Below are 27,289 nucleotides of genomic sequence, written 5' to 3'. Positions count from 1 at the left end.
CTTCTGCCTGGCTTTCCTCCACACGGGTCATATGGCACCTACATCTAGACACACGGTGCCCAGAATTCTGGGGTGGGGGTGGTTGGGGTCAGCTTTGGAGACTGGAAGCTGTGGAGACTACCCCCGCCCCCCCCCCCCCCCGGACTGGTGCTCCAGGTCACAGGTTACGGGTGGAGTTCCCTTATTAGGCTCGTGTGTAGGACAGATGAATAAAAATCTCTCCAGGCCATCTGTGACCCTCTCGAAGCCTTGCCTTGCTTCTGCCTCATGTTGTTGCAAAATGATGTTTATAAAACAAACAGAAATTGTTGTAAAAACAGCCTTCTATTACTTTCTTTCTCTTTACTTTGTATTTCCAAGTAACAGAAAGTTACCTCACGTTCTTGTTTAACCTTTTTTTTTTTTCATATGTGTAATTTGTTTTTAGTATGGTCAAAATCATTCTGATGAAAATGAGGAACCTCAGGGCTCTTGTGGGACAACAGTCGGGATCTGATTGTTCCATGAAATGTCAGTTTCATTTCCAGTCTCTAAATGCACGCACTCGAGTTCCCATCGTGGCACAGTGGTTAACGAATCCGACTAGGAACCATGAGGTTGCAGGTTCCATCCCTGGCCTCGCTCAGTAGGTTAAGGATCTGGCGTGGCCGTGAGCTGTGGTGTAGGTCGCAGACGCAGCTCAGATCTCGCGTTGCTGTGGCTCTGGCTTAGGGTGGCAGCTACAGCTCCGATTCAACCCCTAGCCTGGCAACCTCCATGTGCCGCAGGAGTGGCCCTAGAAAAGACAAAAATAAATGAATAAATAAGTAAATAAATAAATGCATGCACTTACCACACGTGGCTACTGCTCTATTGATGAAGTTAGATGTAAGTGAGATGTGGGCTAAAGTACCTGGGCCTCGCTTGATGACAGAATATTTTCCCCATGGGAGTTCCCGTTGTGGCTCAACAGGTTGGGAACCTGACTAGCATCCATGAGGATGTAGGTTCAATCCCTGGCCTCGCTCAGTGGGTTAAGGATCCGGTATTGCCATGAGCTGTGGTGTAAGTTGCAAATGCAGCTCGGATCCTGCCTCGCCATGGCCCATGGCCGTGGTGTAAGCTGGCAGCTGCCGCTCGCATTCAACCCCTAGCCTGGGAACCTACATATGCTGCAGGTGCGGGCCTAAAAAAGCAAAAAGAAAAAAAATTTTTCTCCCCAATATTGTGATGGGAAAATTCAAGTAGAATTGGTTGTTTCAGAAATACCATGTAGAATGTTCACTTGTTTTGAGGCCCGTCCAGTCAGCGTGGTTCTTTGCAAACTTTCTAGAGAGAAAGGATAAAGCTTGAGAGAGGCTTTCCTTGCAGAAGAAATGGAAGCTGTACTTCACTGGGGCCCATCATGGGGCCCCTGCCAGATGTCTCCTCATTTAGTCCTTGGGCGCAAACCCTGGAGGATGGTATTGTCACACCCTCTAGATTCAGAAAACTGTGCCCATCCTATCCAGATAGTGGGATCAGGGATTCTTATTCTCAGAAGCTCCTCAGGGAGGAAAATTTTTTTTTTTTTTTTGCCTTTTTTTTTTTGCCCTTTTTTAGGGCCATACTCACAGCGTATGGACGTTCCGAGGCTAGGGTTTAAATCAGAGCTACAGCTGCCAGCCTACACCAGAGCCACAGCAACACGGGATCAGAGCCGTGTCTGCGACCTACACCGCAGCTCACGGCAACACCAGATCCCCGACCCGCTGAGCGAGGCCAGGGATCGAACCTGCATCCTCATGCATACTATTTGGGTTCATTACTGCTGAGCCACGATGGGAACTCCAGGGAGGGACCTTTTTTTTTACTTGAGTCCTGAAGTGCTGCTGAGCCCCTGCAGGAATTAGCCTACAGTGCCTACTGCCTATCCTTTCTAAGTTGGCGTTCTCAGGGGTTGTGGGAGGAAAGGGTAAATGGAAGACCACCTTGGAGCAGGGACGACGTTCCAAGCCTGCCCCCACCCCCCCCTTCTTCCTCATATAGGGCTGCAGTCACCTTGGACCATTACCTTCAAGGGCAGCCATGCCCACGTTCCAGTGGCTCTTCAGCTGCATCTGTTCCTCCTCAAATTCAAAGCAGTGACGTAGCAGCTTGTGAAAACCCACCTGGACCTTGAGGACTTTTCTGTTTCTCTCTTTGATGCTTCTCCAGCAGCCATGTTGTTCTTGCCTCTCATCCCTGAGCATTTCCATGATGCTGGGAGAGGGCAGGACGCGTTCTTGTGTTCCCATGGGAACAAGGGCATCCAGGACGGCTTTGTGAGAGCGCTGGTGTGCATCTTTGCCCCCCTGCGTGAGTTTCCGTGGCACAAGACTGTGTCCTGCTCTGGCACCCATGGCACTGGAGACTGTAATGGTTAATGGACATCTGCGTGTCTGACACACATTGAAGCCAAACAAACTGAAACATTGGAATTTTGAGCACAGAAAGGAGTATTGCAGGGCCATGCAAGGAGATGGGTGGCTTGTGCCCCCAAAATACCCCAAACTCCCCGAACCAAAATGGCAAGGCATTTTTAAAGCCGAGGGGAGGGAGGGGCATTGCAAACTTCTTGGTGCAGAAATCCTTTGTTCTTGTAACTGTCCACAGAGGTCAGGTCACTGTGTTCCGTCAGGTCACCGTGTTCCAGTAAACCTCCAACAAGATACATGTTATACTTCAGAGGGGAGCTAAGGCAGAGGATGTGGGGGAAGGACCTGCCCCTGGAAGGGTCCTGTTCTGTTACATTCTTGGCCCAATAAATGCATGCAGTCCATATAGAGCCAGAAGAATGTTCCTGATGTGATGGAAGGGTCATATGTGGCTTGCTGAGATCCAGTTGACCACTGCCAGAACAGTCTTCTTTGTGAGATGCTGATTGACTTGTGCGGGCTTCAGGAAATGTACTCTTTTTTTTTTTTTTTTTTCTTTTTAACCTCAATGAATATTTTTCCATTTATAGTTGTACAGTGATCATCACAACCCAATTTTATAGCATTTCCATCCCAGATCCTTAGCCCTTCCCCCCACCCCCAACCTGTCTCCTTTGGAAACCATAAGTTTTTCAAAGTCTGTGAGTCGGTACCTGTTCTGCAAAGAAGTTCGTCTTGTCCTTTTTTTAGATTCCACATGTAAGTGATAGCCTATGACGTTGGTGCCTCACTGTCTGACTAACTTCACTTAGCATGATAATTTCTAGATCCATCCATGTTGCTGCAAAAGCTATTATTTCTTTCTTTTTAATGGCTGAGTAATATCCCATTGTGTCTATATACCACATCTTCTTTATCCACTCCTCTGTCATCAATGGACATTTAGGTTGTTTCCATGTCTTGGCTGTTTTAATGAACATTGGGGTACATGTGTCTTTTCAAGTCATGGTTTTCTCTGGATAGATGTCCAGGAGTGGGATTGCTGGGTCAAATGGTAATTCTAAATATCTGCAAAGGAAGCAAGGGATAAGAGATTAATTTTCAAAATTTATTAACACCTCCTGCAGGAAATGATCTCTTGACTTAAGTCTCTTAGAGGGTGAGGAATCAAACCTTCAACACCAAGGTTTGAGTCAGTCTTGATTCTGCCAGGAAGCCGTTGGCACACATGAACAGGGACATTTGAAGAGCATGTAATAAAGGGTCTATTCATCAAGGTGTGTCCAGGGGTTAAAGAAAACAAGTGACAGGGAAGCACCCCGGGACTCTTGGTAGCATGGTGTGCCCATCACTCTTGAATCTGAAGGTTAGGAGAGGGAGTAGCTTAGGAAAGCTGGAAGAGAGGGACCACCTGAGTTGAGCTGAGCACTCAGTAGAGGGTCCCACCTGTGGCCACCTCGCGGGGGTGGAATTGACCTTACTCTCCTTCCCTGCTGTTCTTGCCTATTGGCCAGACCAAACTAGAAGCCAATTGATGAGAGAGAGAATCTTCATTCAATCTCAGTGAGCAGACGCCCTGCAGCTAGAAGCAGATGGAGAAGATTAGAACATGGGTCTGCAGAGGGAAATCGAAAATAACCTTGGAGTTCTCGCCCGTGGCTCAGTGGTTAACGAACCCAACTAGTATCCATGAGGACACAGGTTCGATCCCTGGCATCGCTCAGTGGGTTAAGGATCCGGTGTTGCCGTGAGCTGTGGTGTAGGTCGCAGTCGAGGCTTGGATCCCGAGTTGCTGTGATTGTGGCCGACAGCTGCAGTTCCAATTCCCCTAACCTGGGAACCTCTGCATACACTGGGTTCGGCCCTAAAAAAGACCAAAAAAAAAAAAAAAAAAAAGAGAGAAAAAAAGAAAAAGAAAAGAAAGAAAGGAAGCAAGAAGAGAAAATAATGTTGCTCTGGCTTTCTGGAGTTGTTTTTTTTTCTTTGTTCTCTGGTCCTTTTGGCACTAAGTAGTTACAGCGGAAACTTCCTGGCACCCCCTAAATGGAATCTTTTCAGGTCTCAGAAATACCAATTTGTCCCTGAATGGTTAGAATCCCTTTGAATCTCATGACCTCTTTTTTCAAAGACTGTGTGGCCATCACAGATTCTTTAAAAAAAAAAGCATTCTTTCTTTTTTTTTCTTTCTTTTTTTTTTTTTTTTTTTTTGGAAGCATCATGATTCCCTTTTGTTTTCCTGGTTTTTTACTTTATTAAAAACGCTTTTGGAATGAGGAGGTTGCGTTATGGAGGGGAAGGCTGGACGTCCTGGCTCTTTGACAGACAGTAGCTCTCTGTTTCCAGGGCAACTCGCCCAGCAGGGGCGCCTGTGTTCCTCCTGCCTCTTTGACCCCTTGAGGGCTGTGTCTCTCTCTGAAGGGACAGGAGTCAACTTGATGCTCCCTGGTGTCTGTGTGTCCAGTGGATGCTGGGAAAGATTTCCATGGAGATGGGAAACTTTCTCTCCCAAAGATTGATCCTCTTTCTTGTCCATGACGCCCATTCCCTCTTCAGATCACTTCCGTTTCTCTCCTTGCCCCTGAAAGGACTCCTGCCCAAGCTTCCTCATTTGCATATTTCCTTCCTACGGATGCAGCGCAGGCTACTCACCTGTCACCCCCTAAGAGAGTGACACCCCTACAGCTTTATCTCTAGGTCTCTCTGCAGCCCCCACAATTACTTCTCTGGTTGCCTGTTCAATACCTGCGCCCACATGGACCTCCCCCAGGTACCTCAACTCAACTCAGAATCTTCTCCTCCCCCAGAATCTTCTTCTCTAGCTCAGCTCATGAGATCACCCTCTTCCTGACTGCCCACCCTGGAAACCCTGGCACCACTCTTCCCACTTCCTTCTCCCCTCACTGACCCACGCAGCCAGTCTTTCATTGGGTCCTGTGGGTTCTGCCTCTGCAAGAGCTCCTGAATCCTCTCTTTATGACCTGGTCCAGGATTTTATTAACTCTTCTCCGAGTTATTACAACATCCTCTAGTCTCTCTCCTGACCAACTCACCCCCAGATTTATTATAAAACATCTACTTCTCTTGTTTAAAAATCGTTGATGCGTAAGCCTATGAAGAGATGCTCCCGTATCATTCATTAGGGATCCCTACAAGTCAAAGCCACAGTGGGACCACTTCAGACCCAGTAGGATGACCATAATAAAAAAGGACAGATAGTATCAAATGTTAGTGGGGATTTGGGGGACAGTAGAACACTTTCTTTCTTTTCCTTTTTTTTTTTTTTTTTTTTTTTTAGGGCCACATGTGCAGCCTATGGAGGTTCCAGGCTAGGGGTTGAATCAGAGCTGCAGCTGCTGGCCTACACCACAGCCACAGCAATGCGGGATCCAAGCCACATCTGCAACCTACACCACAGCTCACAGCAATGGCAGATCCTTCATCCACTGAGCAAGGCCATGGATTGAACTTGCGTCTTTGTGGATACCAGCCGGGTTCGTTAACCACTGAGCCACATCGGGAACTCCTGGAACCCTTTCCGAAATATTTCATGGCAATGTAATTACAGGATAATGGAACATAATTACATTGCTAGTGAGAATATAAAACGGCTCCACAACTTTAGAAAACAGTTATGGCCATTCCCCAAAATGTTCAACATAGAGTTTCGCTATAATAGCATTTCCACTCCTCAGACTATACCCAAGAAAAATGGAAAATATGTCCACGCAAAGACTTATTCATGAAGTATATAGCAGCATTATTCACAATGGCCAAAAGAGTTGAACCAAGCCAAATGTCTATTAACTGACGAATGAAACAAATGTGGTATCTCCATTACCATGGACTGTTATTCAGCCATAAAAAAGATAGAGGTACCAATCCATGCTACTATGGATGAACTTTCAAGACATTATGCAAAGTGCCAGAAGCCAGGCTCAAAAGACCACATATCATATGATCTGCTGAAATGTCCAGAACAGGCAAATCCATAGAGACAGAAAGTAGATTGATAGTTGCCTGGGGCGAGTGGGTTATTGGTGGCAGGGAACGAGACATGGTTACGAATGGGCACGAGGGTGTCTTTGGGAGCCATGAAAATGTCCTAAAATGAGATGGTGCTAATAGTTTCACAGCTCTGTGACTATTCTAAAAGCCATCGAAATGCAAACTTCAATAAAAGAGTCGGTTAAATGGTATGTGAGTCAGATCTCAATTAAGCTTTAGAACGACACCTCTGGTGGCTTCCTCCTGCCTGCAGAACAAAGCCCACGATGTGTAGAATGGTGAGCATCTTTGAAGCCACTTCCAGCCCCCTCCTTCTATGCACCCACCTCCCTGCCCCCTTTGCCTCCACCCCTGATGCATGACTCACAGAGAATTGATTGCCTTTCCCAGACTTCGCCAGGTTCCTAAGCAGCCCCCCCTCCCTCGCCTCTCCCACCAGCTTTATCCACCTGAAGAATTGCTACTCATCTGTCAAAGCCCCACTCACACATCACCCTCTCTCTTTGGCTTTCCTACCTGCCCCAGGGAGATTGAATTGCTTTCTTCTGTGTGTTTTCATCACCTTTGAGACCTGTGTTGATTACACCACTTACTGTACTGTATTTTTTTTTTTTTTTTGTCTTTTTAGGGCCGCACCTGCAGCACATGGAGGTTCCCAGGCTAGAAGTCTAATCGGAGCTGTAGCTGCCGGCCTACGCCAGAGCCATAGCAACGCCAGATTCGAGCTGCGTCTTCGACCTACACCACAGCTCACAGCCATGTCGGATCCCTAACCCACTGAGCAAGGCCAGGGATCGAACCTACAACCTCATGGTTCCTAGTCGGATTCCGTTCCACTGCACCATGACGGGAACTCCACTGTACTGTGTTTTAATTACGTGACATTCCCCCATAATGGATTGTGAACTTTCCAGGAGATGCTCCTTGTCTTCTATCTCCTTATTTCCCTGTCTTTTTACCTCAAGCCCCTGGAAGAGGGCATGAACACTAGCACACAGTCTGTGCCCAGGAAAAGTAGCTAGCCTTGAATTTGGTCAAGGAGACTAGTGGGGAGATCCTGATGAACAGCAATGATGGGCTTTTCTAGAGTTAAGGGTTAAGTGTGGATGATAAGAAGAAACAAAACCCCAAACACTGCATCCTCTGTGACCTGGGAAAGATGCCCTTTCTCCTGAGAACAGAGCAGTGGGTCACCTTAGCTCATTTCTACCTCAGGCCTGAATAGGACCGTATGTTTAAGTTGGGTGCACGGGATGAGGAAAGACTAGGACAGAAGGATAGTTGATAGAGTTCCTTGTTGTGGCTCAGCGGAAATGAATCCGTCTAGGAACCATGAGGTTGTGGGTTCGATCCCTGGCCTTGCTGAGTGGGTTAAGGATCCGGTGTTGCCGTGAGCTGTGGTGTAGGTGGCAGACGGGGCTCAGATCTGGTGTTGCTGTGACTGTGGTGTAGGCCAGCAGCTACAGCTCTGATTGGACCCCCTAGCCTGGGAACCTCCATATGCTGCAGGTGCGGCCCTAAAAAGCAAAAAAAAAAAAAAAAAAAAGATAGTTGATGGGATTCTGAGGAACAGGAATTGAGGACGTGCAACATGCCTGATCTTGTGATGCTAGATGCCAAGGACAATCAGAGGTAGGTGGCTAAAATTAAAGCCACTGATTGTCCTTGGCATCTGGTATGATAATGCCCATCACATGGCAGGTATTCAGTAAACATTTATGCCAGTGAAAAAAAAGAAAGAAAGAGAGCTTTTCAGGCAATCAAGAGTCACTTTGCCCACGACAGCTTTCTGCATCGAGCCAGCCCTGCTCAAACCCCGGCATGGCTCCGCTGACTATGCTGTTGGAAAAGATCCAGATCCTATCTGCATCTTTCTTAGAGGCCCCAGTGGCGGGGTGGGGGGGTGGTTTTGTGCTCTGCCCTCCCTCCCAACAGAGCAGGGGTTTCAAGCCTCCCTTCCTTCCCTTCAGTGACCAAGGTGGCCAGCAGGAGGCGCTCCACTCCATGCCCCTCCTCCACCCCCATTCCCTGTCTCCTGCCAGGTTCTTTCCAGGTCAGGATGGGGAATGAGAGGCAGAACATGACCTGAGCACCCTCTCCTGCTGAGTGACGGTCAATCTCTCATCTTTTCTACTTCTTCTTCCTCCACCTCTTCCTTCTCATCCAATCCATCCTCAAACTCAAAGGAAGGACCACTCTTCTCTATGCCCATTTTTTTTTTCCTTTTTTTTTTTTGTTAGGCTGCCACTGTGGCATATGGAAGTTCTCGGGCTAGGGGTCACATCAGAGCTGAAGCTGCTGGCCTACACCACAGCCACAGCAACACCAGATCCGAGCCGCATCTGTGACCTACACCACTGCTCACGGCAATGCCAGATCCTTAACCCACTGAGCGAGGCCAGGGATCAAACTCGCATCCTCATGGATACTGGTCAGGTTCGGAACCCACTGAGCCACAATGGGAATTCCCTCTACGACCACTTGAAAATCACAGCTTTCCACGTCTGGGGGTAGCCTGGCCTTTACAGAGCTTCAGATTGTCCAGTGCCCCCTATCCGATAGGCCAGTGGTCTGTCATCCTGGGATTTCCCGTCATTAACAACAATCAGCAGCTTTCATCTGTGCCCTTTGAGCTGGGTTGTCAGACAATAAACTTGGTGAAGGAGTGGGAGGAGATGGATCCCGGTGCTTCCCCAGATAATAGCCTTGCCTTGTCTGCAATGAGAGGAAACTGATTTTGCAAGAAGCCTCCATCTCTTGATGGCTGGGTGTGATTTCCCACTGGCCTTTTGTTCTTGCACCAGTTACAGTAACCCAGGCTGGAGAGGTGTCTGGCTGCCTGGATCTTCCATTTGCCCCACTTTTTTGATTGACCTGAATTTTTTTTTTTTTTTTTTTCTTTTTAGGGCTGCACCCACAGCATATGGAAGTTTCCAGGCTAGGGGTTGAATTAGAACTACAGCTGCCAGCCAGCACCACAGCCACAGCAACATCAGATTAGAACTATGTCTGCAACCTACACCACAGCTCATGGCAACGCCAGATCCTTAACCTGCTGAGCAAGGCCAGGGATCGAACCCGCAACCTCAAGGTTCCTAGTCGGGTTTGTTACCACTGATCTACAACAAAAACTCCATCACGGGAATTCCTGTCATGGCTCAGTGGTTAATGAATCCGACTAGGAACCATGAGGTTTCGGGTTCGATCCCTGGCCTTGCTCAGTGGGTTAAGGATCCGGCGTTGCCGTGAGCTGTGGTGTAGGTTGCAGACGCAGCTCTGATCCCGACGTTGCTGTGGCTCTGGTATAGACTAGCAGCTACAGCTCCAATTAGACCCCTAGCCTGGGAACCTCCATATGCCATGGGAGCAGCCCTAGAAAATGCAAAAAAGACAAAAAAAAAAAAACCTCCATGATGGACCTAATTATTTCTGTGGATCTTGAAAGCTTGGGATGGAGCCATTAAAGTAGAAGGAGGCCTATCGGACACTGTGGTCATTCTTGCAGTTGAGTTTCTTAGGTCCCTTTACGTGAGTATATTCTGTAGTTCAAGAAATCTGGGAGTTCCCATCATGGCTCAGTGGTTAACGAATCCAACTAGGAACCATGAGGTTGCAGCTTTGATCCCTGGCCTTCCTCAGTAGGTTAAGGATACAGCGTTGCTGTGAGCTATTGTGTAGGTTGCAGACTCAGCTCAGATCCTGAGTTGCTGTGGCTCTGGCTTAGGCCGGCAGCAGCAGCTCCGATTAGACCTCTAGCCTGGGAACCTCCATATGCCTTGGGTGCAGCCTTAGGGGGAAAAAAAAAATCTGCGTGGATGTATTGGAGGAGGAACTAGTTTGTCATTCAGTGCCTTCTCTGCCACGTCCCAACTTACAGCAATGCCTTGCATCCCTACTGTCATGTGATGCCCATTTGAGAAGCCCTGCAGTATGCAGATGAGTTTGTTCATGGCTGGAGATGACCACTCCTAAGGCCCAGCCAGGCTCCTCCGGGCCCCATCCAGACACCTGAAGGCTGGAGCCCCCAACTCTGAACACCTGAACCCAATCTGTGGTCATCCAGTTGGAAGGCTCAGCCACTGAACTCCGGACACCATACCCAGGGGGCCACATGGGGCCTTTCTGGTGTGCTTCTGGCATGAACCACCTCTGCCAAGATTCCTGTATTCCTAGGGTCACTTGTGCCCGGCCTTCCTACACCTCCGGGCTAAGCTCCTTGGGGATGGGCAGATAGATGTTTGCCATTGGCCTTGTGTGTGTCATCTTCACTGTTGGTGTGGCATTTCCTGACTATTCTCCAGCCTTCGCCTCTCTCCTGAAATGTGGGGCCTGGACTGTGCACTGTCTTTGGGATGCGGACTGATGGGGACACTGGGGCTTCAGGTTTTAAACCCACCTTGCATTCCTAGCATAGGTGGCTAAGGATCTGCTCTGACCTTGGGTTGCCTTCCTTGTTTGCTGGCAGCTGCTTACTCTCATCTGAATTTGTCATTACACCTGCAGTGGACATGTATGAGCCTCTCTGTCTCCTCCCTTTCTCCGTCCCCACCACCTGCCTTAGAACAGAGGCCTGAGAGGAGTTCCCTGGTGGTCTAGTGGTTAAGGATCCAGTGTTGTTTCTGCTGAGGCGTGAGTTTGATCTCTGGCCTGGGAATTTTCGAATGCCTCAGGAACAACCAAAAAAAAAAAAAAAAAAAAAAATTTCCATTGTAGTTTAGTGGGTTACAAAGCTAACTAGTATCCATGAGGATGTGGGTTTGATCCCTGGCCTCGTTCAGTGGGTTGAAGATCCGGGGTTGCTGTGGCTGTGGTGTAGGTCAGCAGCAATAGCTCCGATTCAGCCTCTAGCCTGGGAACTTCCATATGCCTTGAGTGCGGCCCTAAAAAGACCAAAAATAAAAAAGGTGGAAGCCTGGGTCCCTCTAGATCTGCAGCTCCTCATCACTCTAACTCAGAAACCTGAGGTCCTCCAGACATCAAGGGGGCCCCCAATACAGCCCTTTTTCTTATACTCTTCCCCCTCTTAAGGGCGTCCTTGGGTTTCATGGAATTCTTTGGGAAGCAGATTGAGCCCTTGGTTTACGGAATTTTTTGTTCTTGCTCTTATACTTTTTTCTTCATCTTTCTTCCTGAACTGAAGAACTCCATCCTTTTTGTTTTTGAGAGGTTTCTTGAAGTTTTCAGCTGATTTTATCTATTTGGCATATTTTTATGTTCCCTCCCTCTGACCCATGTCTCTTTGCTCCCTGTCCAATATGGGAGAAGATTCGAGTAGGGGATCAGAAAATGAGCAAGCCAGATTCCTGTTGTGGTGCAGTGGAAACAAATCAGACTAGTATCCATGAGGATTCAGGTTCGATCCCTGGCCTTGCTCTGTGGGTTAAGGATCCGGGGTTACCATGAGCTGTGGTGTAGGTCACAGATGCAGCTCAGATCCTGTGTTGCTGTGGCTGTGGTGTAGGCCAGCAGCTCCAATTCGACCCCTGGCTTGGGAATCTCCACATGCCGCATGTGTGGCCCTTAAAAGCAAAAAGAAAGAAAGAAAAAAAAAATGAGCAAGTGCTCAGAGTTGGGGGTGGGAGGGCGGCAGCTTGCATTAATCCACTGTGGGTGTGATGACCCCCTGCCTAAAACATCCTGCAGGGTGATGTGTCACCCCACTGCCTAAATAGCAGGCCTTCATCACCCAAAACACAACCTTCAAGTTCTCGTCTCCAGAGAAGAAGAGAACCAGCAAACCGCACCTCTGAACTGATAGCATATTTTCAAAACGTTGTCATGCTTTTGATCTCATCAGTGGTAGAAGGCAAGTAGATTCTGATTCTTGAAAGAAGAAGGGAGAAAACAAGGCTGATTTGGGTTTGTTGGCTTGTTTTATAAATGCCTCATTACATTCCTCATAGAGCTGCTTCAATTTAAAAAACATAGTAATACAGGATTTTTTTTTTTTTTTTTAGTACCACATCTAGCCAAGAAGTGCTGCCTCCCATTTTTAAGTCTGCCTCAGCAAATGGAGGCTCTCTCCTTCAGTCTTTTTTTTTTTTGTCTTTTCAGGGCTGCACCTGCGGCACATGGAGGTTCCCAGGCTAGGGGTCCAATCGGCCTACACCACAGCCACCACGACATGGGATCTGAGCTGCGTCTGCGACCTACACCGCAGCTCATGGCTATGCCAGAAATTTAACCCACTGACAAGGCCAGGGATCGAACCTGCATCCTCATGGATGCTCGTCAGATTTGTTTCCGATGGGCCCCTAGGGGACACTCCTTCTTCAGTCTTGAACTTGAGCAGGTGAGCATTTAAGTGAGGGGTCCGATAATGACATCCGGGGATAACACTGGAATACAATCACTCATTATGCTTTGTCCACAACTACCGCCACCTTTTAAATAGCTGAGTGATATGGCCTGGTCCCCTGCATTGTGCCTGCTGTCCCGATAAATCATGATGCATTTTATGTTTATCAGTCCAGCATCCTATTTCCATCTTGGATACTGAAAGAAAGTCATGATTCTGCTTTTTCATTCATGAATGAAAATGACTTCTTTAAAAATCTTCATTTGTCACAGGGATCAGACTTTAACTCAGCTTCACAGATTAGTCCTTCCTGAAAAGAGAAGACCAGGTTTTTGAGGCAAGGGACCTTTGGGGGGTCCCAACATATTTCCAAATGTGTGTCTTTGTACAAGTCTAGAAGCTTCCTTTCCTTGCCACAGCAAGAAAAGTTTGGTCTCTCATGCACAAAGCCTACATCCCCAATGTGCCATTTATTTAATACCATTTTAGGTTGTCTTACCAGTTATAACAGTCATTCCTTTTTTAAAAATTTTTTAAAAATTGAAGTATAGTTGGAGTTCCCGTCATGACTCAGTGGTTAATGAATCCGACTAGGAACCTTGAGGTTGCGGGTTCGATCCCTGGCCTCGCTCAGTGGGTTAAGGATCCATCTGGCATTGTGGTGAGCTGTGGTCAGGGTTGCAGATGCTACCTTATGGCATAGGCCAGCAGCTATAGCTCTGATTTGACCCCTAGCCTGGGAACCTCCATATGTTGCAGGTACAGCCCTAAAAAGACAAAAAGAGAAATATATATATATTATTTTTCATATTCTTTTCCATTATGGTTTATCTCAGGATATCGAATATAATTCCCTGTGCTATGCAGTAGAACCATGCTGTTTAGCCATCCTAAATGTAGTAGTTTGCATCTGCTAACCCTGAGCTCCCAATGCTTCCTTCCCCCATCCCCTCCCCCTTACCAACCACAAGTCTATTCTCTGTGTCTGAGTCTCTTCCTGATTCAGTTGGTCTTTTTTTTTTTTTTTTTTTTTTTTTTTTTTTTTTTTTTTTTTTGTCTTTTTCTAGGGCCACACGTGCGGCATATGGAGGTTCCCAGGCTCGGGGTCCAATCGGAGCTATAGCCACCAGCCTATGCCAGAGCCACAGCAACGGGGGATCTGAGCCACGTCTGCAACCTACACCACAGCTCACAGCCACGCCAGGTCCTTAACCCACTGAGCGAGGCCAGGGATCAAACCCTGCAACCTCATGGTTCCTAGTCGGATTCGTTAACCACTGAGCCACGATGGGAACTCCTCAGTCAGTCTTGAATCATGGAGGCACCATGTCCCCCTGGATCCAAAGGAACTGAAGTCAAATTGTAGCTCTTCAGGAATCTGAAGGTCATGCAGAGCCACCCAGATGGAGTGGTTCCATGGGGGGAGCTGGAGAGTGGGCTGGGAATGGAAATGTGAGATGGGTTACAACTTGCATGAACATTTCTGGGCATCCACGAAGAAGGATTTTTGATGCTTCCTGATGATGCTCTGTGCTAAGTGCTTTTCATCTTATCTCATTTAATGAGGAAGCCATGAAAAACCATCAGCCTCTTTAGAAAGCTTTGTGAAGCCAACCCCCTAAAATAAGGAAGTAAAACATTTCCCCTCTCCCTGGAAGGGAACTCAAGCACCTGTATTTTTTCTGAACGCGGTTGCCATTACTGAGGACTCGGATACACCTAGTATTGAGCTCAGTGCATTATCTACATTAACCCTCACAAAAGCCCAATGAGGCATTTTTCTCAGGCCCCTTTCTGGGCAGAGTCTGCTGCATAACAAACCTCCCCAAAGCTTAATGACTTAAAATGGCAACTGTCATTTCTTCCCGTCCTGAGTCAACCATATGGGCAGGGATCAGCGGTGCCAGCTCCTCTCTTTTCCTTGTAGCATCAGCTGGATGGCTGCCTGGAGTTGGATGACCCCTTTCCATTTTATTTTCTTTTTTCTTTTTTTTTTTGGCTATTTTAGGGCCGCACTTGCTAGGTGTCTGATCGGAGCTACAGGCTAGGTGTCTGATCGGAGCTACAGCTGCCAACCTACACCATAGCCACAGCAATGCAGGATCCAAGCCACGTCTGAGACTTACACCATAGCTCACGGCAACGCCAGATCGTTAACACACTGAGTGAGGCCAGGGATTGAACCTCCATCCTCATGGATCCTAGTCAGCTAAGTTACCACTGAGCCACAGCGAGAACTCCGTGACTTGGTATTTGTAAATGGCGAAAGAGAAAAGCAAGAAGAGTATGTAACACAGTCGAGTAGTTGCAGCAAGACTATGGAGCACCCCAAGCCTCTTAAGAAAAGTTCGTTGCCCTCTGCTCTTGAAGGTGGAATGGGCTATGTTGCCAGAGCTAGGTTTCAGGTCTCCATAAGGAGAACTTTCTATCTAGAGTTGTCCACAACTCTAGAACAGCATCTTTCGCTGAGGGCTGTGCCCAGGACACTGCTATCAGCTGTGTGCTGGCGAATGTGTAATGACCTGCTCTCCAGGCAAGAGGAGCCCCGCCGTTAATGTTTGTTGTCTCTTTCTTTGGTACGAATCACACACGTACAAATCACAGCCAATTTCCAGTACTGACATGATGTCACTAAAAGCGGGGTTGGGAAGAGGTGCACATAACCAGCTCTCAGAGCTCCAGTTTACCACTGTGATGGGTTTTGGAAATCAATGCTATATGCTACTGCCATCAGGTAGCTCCCGATGCTGAGGGCTGCAGGGGCATGGGAGGAACAGTAGCGCCAGAAACACCTTGGACATTCCATCTGCCTCTCTGGGCTCACAGGCAGCCATCGTTAGTATCTGTGAGCATATTAAGAGGTAGTAGTGTGCCCTGCATTGCACAGCTGCTAAATGCCACCTGCCATTGCATTGCCTCCCATTTGGTTTAGAAAATGTCGATTTCCACAAAGAGTGGTAAGTTGGACCACATCCAAATTTAGAAAAGAGGGACGTTCCTGTTGTGGCTCAGTGGTTAACAAATCCGGCTAGGAACCATGAGGTTGTGGGTTTGATCCCTGGCCTTGCTCAGTGGGTTAAGGATCTGGCGTGGCCGTGAGCTGTGGTGTAGGTCGCAGAGGCAGCTCGGATCTAGCATTGCTGTGGCTCAGGTGTAGGCCAGCGGCTACAGCTCCAATTAGACCCCTAGCCTGGGAACCTCCATATGCCATGGGTGCGGCCCTAGAAAAGACAAAAAAAAAAAACCTCAAAAACAAATTTAGAAAAGAAAATATCACTTTAAGGAATTCCCGCCATGGCTCAGCAGGAACAAACCCGACTAGTATCCATGAGGACACAGGTTCGATCCCTGTCCTCGCTCACTGGGTTAAGGATCTGGCATTGCAGTGAGCTGTGGTGTAGGTCGCAGATGTAGCTCAGATCCTACATTGCTGTGGCTGTGGCTGTGGCGTAGGCTGGCAGCTCCACCTCTAGCCTGGGAACTTCCATGTGCTGCCAGTGTGGCCCTAAAAAGAAAGAGAGAAAGAAGAAAATATCACTTTACTCGAAGTTAAAAGGTAAACGACAGATTGCAAGAAAACATTTGGAATCTTAAGAGATTCAGGGCTCTGGTATGAAGAGGCTGCAAGAAACACCCATCAATCAATTAAAATTAAAAACAAAGACAGTCCAAAAAGAATGGACAGTGTATATTCACTCATATTCAAAAGGCAGATAAACATGATCAAAAATGATTAGTCTTTCAATATGAAAGAGTATCAATCTCACTACTAAGCAGGGAAATGTGAGATAAAACATTCATTTATTTCACTTATCAAATTGCCCCAAAGCCATAATACCAAGCAAATGAGGCCGCAACACCACAGCACATTCACCCGTGAGCTGGAAGAATAGAAGTTGATACTAAAAATTGACAATAGTTCATGCTCCAGAAATTTCAAATTGGACATCAGCTGTGTGTCTTACAGCCCAGGAAAACCCTCACCTTTTCAGAGGAGGCAGGTACACAAAAAGATTATCACCTTGAAGTTCCCTTCGTGGCTCAGTGGAAAGAAATCTGGCGGGCATCCATGAGGATGCAGGTTCGATCCCTGGCCTTGCTCAGTGGGTGGAGGATCCGGCATTAACATGAGCTGAGGTTTAGGTCGCAGATGCAACTCGGATCTGGCATTGCTGTGGCTGTGGTGTAGGCTGGTAACTGCAGCTCCAATTTGACCCCTAGCCTGGGAACCTCCATATGCTACAGGAGCAGCTCTGAACAGCAAATAATAATAATAATAATAAAGTAACTTAACCAACCTGAGGTCAGTTTTCAGATTGAAACCCAGAATCTCTGCCTCCAATGCTTTTTAACTTGAGCCGTAGTCTTGCTTTAGGGAGTTCACACTGGAAACCTTCAGAAGTCTTTCCCCTGCTTTGTGTAACCTCCCTGGGTGAAATCAAAGATCACTTCCCCCATGAATTTTGTGTGCCAAGCATTCTTTTCCTTGGGAATCCCCAGACCTCCTTTTAAGTTGTTGCTTGAATTTGAAGGGAAAACAGACAGAAGCTCTGTTTGCAGATTCAGCTTGCATTTTGGGTGCCAGAGGCAGGGCTAATTCAAGAGGAGGTGTCAAAGTTAGGAATTCCTTTGATATTATTTGTGTGATTTGAGGCCACAGTGTACAATCAAAAAATGGTGTTCTCAACCTCCTAATCTAATTTCCACCTCAAAGTCACGCCTGTTTCACAGATGCAAAGAGGAAGTATCTTACTGCTTTTTTCTTTTGGATTCCCCAGCTTCCCTTTTGCATTCAGCAAAGTCCTCAGTTACCCAGGGAATTTAAATTAGAAAGGGAGAGGTGAGAATGTGAAAACCCTTCAGGACTTCCCCCAGATTGGAGTTCCCATTGTGGGGCAGTAGAAAGGAATCCAACAAGTAACCATGAGGTTGAGGGTTTGATCCCTGGCCTTGCTCAGTGGGTTAAGGATCTGGTGTTGCCATGAGCTGTGGTGTAGGTCCAATGGCTCGTATCCCGCATTGCTATGGCTGTGATGTAGGCTGGCAACTACAACTCCAATTGGACCCCTAGCCTGGGAGCTTCTTATGCCTTGGGAGCAGCCCTAAAAAGCAAAAATGTAAAATAAAATAAAAGCCTTCTTCAGATTATCAGGGAAGAATATTCAACACTTGATGATGACAGTGGAGCACTGAGTGTTCCTGTTGTTTTGTTTTCTTATTTATTTATTTAGTCTTTTTAGGGCCACGCCTGCGGCATATGGAAGTTCCCGGGCTAGAGATCTAATTGGGCTACAGCTGCTGGCCTACACCACAGCCACAGAAACACCAGATCCAAGCCATGTCTGCGACCTACACCACAGCTCATAGCAACACCAGATACTTAACCCACTGACTGAGGCCAGGGATCAAACCCAAAACCTGGTTCCTAGTCGGATTCCTTTCTGATGGGAACTCCTTATTTTCACTGAAGTATAGTTTATACAGTGCTGTGTTCATTTTTGCCGTACCAACGTAGTTGTTCTGTTATACATATACACATCCACTCTTTTTCAGATTCTTTTCCCATACAGGTTATCACAGAATATTAATTTGGGGTTTATCTAGAGACAGAACCGAGAAGGGTGTGTGGCTTGCTCTCATACCTTCACAGTCCATCAGGAGAGTTAGGTTTCAAAGAAGAATCATCTCGGGAATTCCCATCATGGCACAGCAGAAACAAATCCAACTAGGAACCATGAGGTTTTGGGTTCGATCCCTGGCCTCGCACAGTGGGTTGGGGACCCGGCGTTGCTGTGAACTGCAGTGTGGGTTGCAGACGTGGCTCAGATCCTGTGTTGCTGTGGCTGTCGTGTAGGCCGGCAGCTGTAGCTCTGATTAGACCCCTAGCCTGGGAGTCTCCATATGCTGCAGGTGTGACCCTAAAAAGACAAAAACAAAAAGAGGAATCATCTCAAAATGTTGGAGAAGTTGTTTCAGAATGGGAGGGGTTATGCATTTTTACACACATTTTTTCTGATCTGAATTTTAAAGTTTTTTATAATATTGTAAGGCCTGAACCCTTCCTGCATAGGAGAATCTGAAAACAAGACTAACAGGAAACGCCAGCAGGTTCTAATTATCCTCCCTCTTGGTCGCCTCCTCTCCTTGTCCTGCGTTGCTTTAACTGTACTGTAACATTTGGTTTGCAGCCTGTGAGCAGTTACTACCTGTTAGGGGTTGAATTATGTACCTCCCACACCCCACCCCCTGGACAAAAATCACACCCTCTTTTTCTCTTATTATCTTCCATCATGTTCTATCACAAGTAATAGGATATAGTTCCCTGTGTGCTACAGCAGGATCTCATTGCTTATCCATTCTAAATGTAATAGTTTGCATCTACTAACCCCAAACTTCCACCCCCTCCCCCTCACTCCCTCCCCCTTCCCCTCCCCCTCCCCCTCGGAAACCACAAGTCTGCTCTCCATGTCTGTGAGTCTGTTCCTGTTCTGTAGATAAGTTCATCTGTGCCATATTTTAGATTCTACATATAAGTGATATTATATGATATTTGTATGATACGGTATTTCTCTTTCTGACTTCCTTCACTTAGTATGAGAATCTCTAGTTCTATTCGTGTTGCTGCAGATGGCATTATTTCATTCTTTTTTATGGCTGAGTACTATTCCATTGTGTATATATACCACATCTTCTTAATCCATTCATCTGTCGATGGACATTTAGGTTATTTCATTTCTTGGCTGTTGTGAATAGTGCTAAAATGAACATGTTTTTCTTTAATTTTAATTAAAAAAAAAAAACATGGATTACATTTTTAGAAGTTCCCATCATGGCTCAGTGGAAACGAATCTGAGTAGTATCCATGAGGATGCAGGTTTGATCCCTGGCCTCTATCGGTGGTTTAAGGATCTGATGTTGCCGTGAGCTGTAGTGTAGGTCATAGACACTGCTCAGATCCCAAGCTACTGTAGCTATTACAGCAGCTGCACCTCCAATTTGACCCTGGCCTGGGAACTTCCATATGCCGTGGGAGTGGCCCTAAAAAGCAAAATAAATAAATAAGTAAAAAAAACCTGGATTGCACTTTTACTTCTGACTAAATAGACTTCTGTTTAGAGCAGATAGACTATGACCACAAAATCTCGATGGTTTAACCTAATAGTAATTATTTCTCACTCACTCGGAGTCCAGTGTGGATGTTACGTGTTCAGTGGCTCTCTTCCACACATTGGCTTAGGGATGCCTTTTCCTTCTACCCCATGTCTCTCCTGTCCCCCGCCTTCCTTGGGGTCCTCTGCTGGCTCATCTCTGTTCAGGTAGCCAAAGAGAAAGGGGGAGGGAGAGAGTGGAGGACCATATGAGATGTCTCGGGGGCTGGACCTGAAAGTGGCATACATCATTCTGGTCCACGTTGCAAAGGCTAGAACTAGTCCCAGACTTAAGGGAGTTGGGAAGTGCAGATTAGCTGTGCACCAGGAGGAAAGGCCAGTGTGATGGGAGCACAGCTCTGCCACATTCATACATGGGCTCATGGAATCTTAAATTATTAGAGCTGGAGGGGATCTGATAGATGGGCTTCTCTATGTGTGGTCCACCAGCATCAGGATAGGGGCTTGTTAAAATGCAGATTCTGGGGCCCCACCTGCTGAGGCCGACCAGGACTTAGGTTCTAGGAAATGGCGTTTTTGCCAGATTCCCTCAATTATTATTTTTATTTTTTTAATTAATTTTTTTTTAGGGCCGTACCTCTGTGACATATAGAAGTTCCCAGGCTAGAGGGTGCATTGGAGCTAAAGCTGCCCGTCCATGCCACAGCCACAGCAACACCAGGTCCAAGCAGAGTCTTTGACTTACACCACAGCTCGCAGCAATTCTGGATCTTAACCCACTGGGTGAGGCCAGGGATCCTCATGGATACTAGTTGGGTTCCTAACCTGCTGAGCCACAATGGGAACTCCCAGTTTCCCCTAATTCTTATTCTCTATACCAAGGTTAGACTCACTTCCCATTTGTTCAACCCTCTCATTGTACAGAGAGCAAAGTTGAGGTCCAGAGAAGAGGCATGACTTCCATACTTTGCTTCCAACCATCTGAGGCCAGAGCTGGAATTAGGGGCCTGTGGACTGAAGCCCATCCAGTCCTCTTGCCACACTACCCCCCAGGGCTCTATGTCATAACCAGCCAGGACCCTGGCAGTGGATCCTGGCAGAGCACACTTGGCCCCTGAATTGTAGCGTTGGCCTCTGGTTCAGAAACCACATATTCTTCCCATTCTTCCTGTTCTTCCCACCAACAGGAAAATCCGGCCTGACACTAGAATTGCATCGTTTGCCTTGCGAACTGTAGCCTCATCAGATGTAGTTAGCTTTTAGCCAGGAGTCCCCTGCAGTTTGGATTATGGTCCAGAATTGAATTCTTTTGCATCTTGGCCAATTCCTAGCAAGAGTCGGGGACCTTGAATAGTATTTTAATATAGAAATTGGAATCCTGGAGTTCCCGTTGTGGCTCAGTGGTTAACGAATCCGACTAGGAACCATGAGGTTGAGGGTTCAATCCCTGGCCTCGATCAGTGGGTTAAGGATGGATCCAGTGTTACCATGAGCTGTGGTGTAGGTCAAAGATGTGGCTCAGATCTGGTGTTGCTGTGGCTGTGGCGTAGCCTGGCACCTGCAGCTCGGATTAGACCCCTAGCCTGGGAACCTTCATATGCCGAGGGTGCAGCCCTAGAAAAGACCGGAAAAAAAAAAAAAAAAAAGAAAGAAATTGGAATCCTGTCATAAGGCATTGCCAGATCCTTAACCCACTGAGCGAGGCCAGGGATCGAACCCACAACCTCATGGTTCTTAGTTGGATTCGTTAACCACTGAGCCAAGATGAGAACTCCGAAAGTACTAAGGTTTTGACTGATCTCCTTATTGACATTATTCTGCTGTACGGCAACAACTTGATAAACATTTGAGTTCTGGTGCTGAGCATGTATGTGAAAGTCCTTAGGTAGAAAGAAACTTTCAAGTCACTTTCTACCTTCTGAGGTTTACAGGGGCCAGACAGGAGGTAAATTAAGAAATGATGCTTATCATGATGGCCAACCTTTGTGAAATCGCTTCATTTTAATAATTTTGGTTAACGACTAATGATTTCGTACGTGGAGGTTCATGGCTAAAACATCTGCCTTCTTGTATTGGTATGAAGGATAAGGAGACTGTAGATAGGACTTTCGGGCCATCAGGAAACCAGTGACGGTGGGTCCAGGCCCTGTCTTAACCCTCCTACTGTCTAGCTGAAGAGTTTGGCTCCCAGCACAAGCAGTGGTGAGATGGATGATCTCGTGGCTGGTGGGGGAACTTCCTGAGACCCCGGAGCGCTTCCTCTTTCCAGCTCCCTCCTGGGAGAGCAGGTCCCTTTCACTCCTTTTTCTCTTGTTCTTCTTTCTTCTTTCTTATGTCCTGTCTGGTTTGGAATGTTTTTCTTGTTCTATCATTACCTTGAGGTTTTTTTGTCAGTTTTTTGGGCAATTTTTCTGTGTGAATAGTTCCACATATTGTTGCATTTTCAATGTATTTGTAGGAGTAGATGAGACTTAGTCCTGCTACTCTGCCGTCTTAGACCTCCTTCTATGCTCATGTTCATCTTCCCCCAATAATATGCTAATTTCATCAACATGGCCTGTAAGAGTCACAAATTGGAACTAACTAGTAGATAGATGCTTCAGAAACATAAATTCAAGGTTTTTCTTAACAATTGTGTTTTCAGGATGAAAATTCAACAGACTGTGAATCAAGTGTTGCCAAGTCATTGTGTTCCACTTACACCTATGTCACCAGGAACAGAACTTAAGTATTCAGATTTAAGCCTAGGAAACTCAACACTAATACTAATTTGAAGGATTATTGCTTTTGGCCAAGGGGCATTGTGATATGATGGACGTGAACAGTGTGGGATTTGAAAAGGGGCTGCAAGCAGGGTAGATGGGGAGAAGAGATCAGAGACAAAGCCTGCCTCCTTTCTCTCAGTTGCAATTAAGTACGGCCAGTTTGGGTTTTTTTTTTTTAATTTATATATATGTATTTTTTCTATTGTACAGCATGGTGACCCAGTTACATATACATGTATATATTCTATTTTCTCACATTGCTTGTTCCATCATAGGTGACTAGACAGAGTTCCCAGTGTTACACAGCAGGATCTCATTGCTAATCCATTCCAAAGGCAGTAGTTTGCATCCATTAACCCCAAGCTCCCAGTCCACCCCACTCCCTTGGCAACCACAAGTCTGTTCTCCAAGTCCATGAGTCTCTTTTCTGTGGAAAGGTTCCTTTGTGCCATATATTAGATTCCAGATATAAGTGATATCATGTGGTATTTGTCTTTCTGACCTCCTTCACTCAGGATGAGAGTCTCTAGTTCCATCCATGTTGCTGCAAATGGCATTTTGTTCTTTTTATGGCTGAGTAGTATTCCATCGTGTATATATACTACATCTTCCTAATCCAATCATCTGTCAGTGGACATTTGGGTTAATTCCATGTCTTGGCTATTGTGACTAGAAGCACTGCCACTTTGCAATCTGGTCCCTCACTCTGCGGGCTCCAGCATTGTTCCTTATTCTCACTTCTGTGGTTAGAAAGCACTGTTGGAATTGAGTTACTCCAGATGGGAAGACTGAATGGGGCACAGGTAGCATTTCCTTGTCCCCCACTCTTGGAAACTCATGCAAGGGGTTGGAAGTGAGGCCAGGAATCTGCATATTTAAAACACCCCAAGCAACTCTGATGTGCGTGGACCCTGGGCCAGGCTACGAAAAATGCTGACTTGGACTGTCAAGGGGCAGGATCTGAAACTTCTAAGACAGCTTTTTTTTGTTGTTAGAGTTTCATCTCATGAGCACCAGTTTTCTTATTCTGGATGTGGATGTGGTAGGTATGTTTATGGAGCTGTCTTGCTGAAAGAAAGATAATGCATGCAGCGGTTATGTGCATAATTACAGTTAATTATTATGTTGGGACTGTATGGTTAAACTTGATAACGATTAACTTATAAAAACTCTTATTAAAAGTTCCCTGTGGAGTTCCCGTCGTGGCTCAGTGGTTAACGAATCTGCCTAGGAACCATGAGGTTTCAGGTTCGTTCCCTGGCCTTGCTCAGTGGGTCAAGGATCCGGCGTTGTCGTGAGCTGTGGTGTGGGTCGCAGACGTGGCTCAGATCCTGCGTTGCTGTGGCTCTGGCGTAGGCCGGTGGCTACAGCTCCGATTAGACCCCTAACCTGGGAACCTCCATATGCCGTGGGAGCAGCCCTAGAAATACCAAAAAGCCAAAAGACCAAAAAAAAACGTTCCCTGTTATTTTCCATTAATCACTACCATGAATTTTGTAGGGGAGTTTGTTCATTCATCCACTTAGCTAAAAAGTTTCATGCTCTTGCTGTGTGCCTGGCCCTGTGTGGGGAAGGGCCGGTGGCATGCACTGGGCCAGCAGGTGGGGGCTGACCACTGTCCTCTAGGCATTTACCATCTGGCTAGGGAGACAGGTTCAATAAATTCCCAAACAACCACAGGCATTGCAATTTTATGTGTTTATTCTTATTAAGATTTTTGTCAAATTCATTACCAAATGTGATTTTTATAGATAGAGAATTATTGCAATATATACAAATACAAAGCATACAAACAAAAAATCCTTATCAACCCATATGTTGTGATTTTGGGATTTTAAAAAATTGACTTGGGGAGTGCCCATCATGGCTTAGCAGTTAACAAACCTGACTAGTATCCATGAGGCTGTGGGTTCGATCCCTGGCTCTGCTCAGTGGGTTAAGGATCTGGCATTGCCATGAGCTGTGGTGTAGGTCATGGGTGCAGTTCTGATTCTGCGTTGCTGTGGCTGTGGTGTAGGCCAGCAGCTGCAGCTCCGATTCAACCCCTGGCCCAGGAACTTCCATATGCCGCAAGTATAGCCCTTGGGAAAAACAAATTGACTAACATACAGATTTTGAACTTTCCAGAAAATCTGTGATTGGGCTAGGAAGATACATTCTATAGATTCTGTACAAAGTTGGCTTGTACTTTGTTTTTTTTAATCAGTGAGTTAAGACCACACCTTTATTTATTTATTTATTTTCTGGCTTTCGTACTTTTTTTAGGGCCGCACAACCCCTGATCCTTGACCCACTGAGCGAGGCCAGGGATTGAAGCCAAAACCTCATGATTCCTAGTCAAATTGTTTCCACTGCCCCACAACGGGAACTCCAGAGACCTACCCTTTAAATATGTTTAAGATGCCTGAAAAATGCACTGACTTTTTTTTTTTTTTTTTTCTTTTTAGGGCACCTCTCGCGGCATATGGAGGTTCCTGGGTTAGGGGTCCAATCGGAGCTACAGCTGCCAGCCTACGCCACAGCCACAGCAACGCAGGATCCCAGCTGCATCTGCAACCCACACCCCAGCTCACAGCACCACCAGATCCTTAACCCACTGAGAGAGGCCAGGGATCGAACCCACAACCTCGTGGTTCCTAGTCGGATTCGTTTCTGCTGCACCACGACGGGAACTCCAAAGATGCGTTGACTTTATTTTTCTTCCCCTATCACATTTCTGCTCCCTCCGCTATTTGTGAACCCAACACATTAGGAAAGTCGTATCCAAGCGCTTTCTCGCACAAGGGTACCTGAATGCAGAATTCTCGTCCTGATGGGAAGCTTGGGGATTTCTGACTCCTCGCTTAGCATTTCAGCATGTCCTCATGCTCTTTTCTTGCCAGAAATAGGAGCAAATCATCTGTGAGAGAACATGAGCCAGAACTGTCGTCCATAACCTCTGCTTCCTGGTTTTCAGCGTTGCAGGTGGCGAGCTGTTTGACTTCTTAGCGGAAAAGGAATCTTTGACTGAAGAGGAAGCAACTGAATTTCTCAAACAAATTCTTAATGGTGTTTACTACCTGCACTCCCTTCAGATTGCCCACTTTGATCTTAAGGTACGTTGCTTGGAGGAAGCCAGATAAATGCTTACCTGTGCCACGGCATTGGTTGTTTGCTAAGAAATAGTGATGCGTCTGAAAGAGGTCCATGTTTTTTTCCTAGGTGGGTTTAACAAATGGTATTATTGATATAAATCAGCAAGTGGGTAGTACTTGACTGCTATGGGAATTCCTAACCATTGTATGGTTTAAAGGCTTACGATGAATGATTATAGGAGTTCCTGTTGTGGCTCAGTGGGTTAAGATCCAGACTAGTAATGAGGATGCCGGTTTGATCCCTGGCCTCGCTCAGTGGATTAAGGATCCGGGGTTGCCATGAGCTGTGGTGTAGGTTGTAGACTTGGCTCAGTCTGGTGTGGCTGTGGCTGTGGCTGGCACCTGTAACTCTGATTCGACTCCTAGCCTGGGAACTTCCATATACCTACGGCCCTTAAAAAAAAAAAAAAAAAAAAAATTAATGATTATAGTAGAGAACCCTTGGGGAAGAATCGAGGGGTCTCACTACCCATCTCTTTAAGCAAGGGAGCTGCTCTTAGTTATGGGGTATTTTCTGCCCAGTTACCATCCCCTGTAGCTGAACGGCATATAAGACGGAAGGTGTCTTGATTTCTACTCTCCCTAGTGATGCAGAAGCTTATGGGCCTGACTCAGTCTCTGGAAATCAATCAAGCCACACTTTGAGACTGACTAATTAGGGTCTTTGCCTGGCTGCAAGCAAGGCGTTATTAGAGATAAAAAGGCACATTAGGAGTTCCCCGGTGGCCAAGCGGTTAAGGATCTGGCATCGTTACTGTTGTGGCTCAGGTTTGATCTCTAGTAGCGGGCATCACCAAGACAACAACAAAAAAGGCACATTATGCACCCATCCATCACAGTTTTGGATTCTTTGGGAGGGGAGGACGTATGTATGAGCATCAGAAGGGACAATGTAAGATTCTGGGTACCCCTCCATGGCAGTAGATAGATTATCACAAAGCAGCATGTGGCTGATTGCCAGGCAAGTGATTCAGATCATTGGAGCTAGGAGAAGACGTAAGAGAAGGGAAGATTACCTCCACTGGTATTTACTGCAGCAGAGCTGTCAAGACCCCATTGGGATCCCCCAGTACTCACTAGCACAGCCCAAAGCCTGCTGCTGGGAGCTGGAAATAACATACCAAAGAGTAAATGCCCACTGAAGCAGCTCTTAGCAGTGGAGCCTGGGGGGATGCTGAATAAGCACCCCATTCCCTTGTGCTTCAGTTGGAAAGTTCTGAGGGCTCTCCTTTCTCCCCAGATCCTCCTAAGGATTGCACTCCAATCATCCCTCCTCTCCCACCTCGATAAGAGGGGACTTTCCTGGAGTCGTTGCCCCTGAGCCTCTTGCACCCAAATCCCTAAACCAAAGCATTTATTTTTCCTGGTTCTCTTGCAACTACTCTCTTATCCCTATTTTTTTTTTTTTTTTTTTTTGTCTTTTGTCTTTTGTTTTTTTAGGGCCCCGCCCCAGCATATGGAGATTCCCAGGCTAGGGGGTCAGATTGGAGCTGTAGCTGCCAGCCTACACCACAGCCACAGCAACTCGGGATCCGAGCCACATCTGCAACCTCCACCACAAGTCACAGCAACACCGGATCCTTAACCCACTGAGCAAGGCCAG

The 27,289-nt window shown here is 46.6% G+C and overlaps 1 protein-coding gene across 16 annotated transcripts in view; it reads left to right on the top strand.

Annotated features, from left to right (window-relative positions):
• Positions 1 to 27,289, top strand: part of DAPK1 (death associated protein kinase 1) — a 228,989-nt gene that overhangs the window by 134,768 nt on the left and 66,932 nt on the right. For 9 of the 16 annotated variants that reach the window (XR_014817705.1, XM_021064610.2, XM_021064606.2 and 6 more), the window contains one exon: positions 25,509 to 25,647. Coding sequence is in view for 7 of the 16 variants with exons in the window: in XM_021064610.2 (XP_020920269.2) it covers positions 25,509 to 25,647 (139 nt within the window). In the remaining 9 variants the exon portion in view is untranslated. Of the gene's footprint in view, positions 1 to 24,999; positions 25,648 to 27,289 lie in introns of all 16 variants that reach the window. The other 7 variants (XM_084979758.1, XM_084979752.1, XM_084979755.1 and 4 more) reach the window with 1 other exon arrangement.

This window comes from Sus scrofa, chromosome 10 (genome assembly GCF_054392235.1).
Source record: "Sus scrofa isolate SSC_HxYL_T2T_F1_AM1 chromosome 10, Sscrofa_HxYL_maternal_Yorkshire_Landrace_v2.0, whole genome shotgun sequence".
Taxonomy (NCBI): Eukaryota; Metazoa; Chordata; class Mammalia; order Artiodactyla; family Suidae; genus Sus; species Sus scrofa.
Note: the sequence above shows the minus strand (reverse complement) of the source record. Positions and strands in the feature narration are given on the sequence as shown.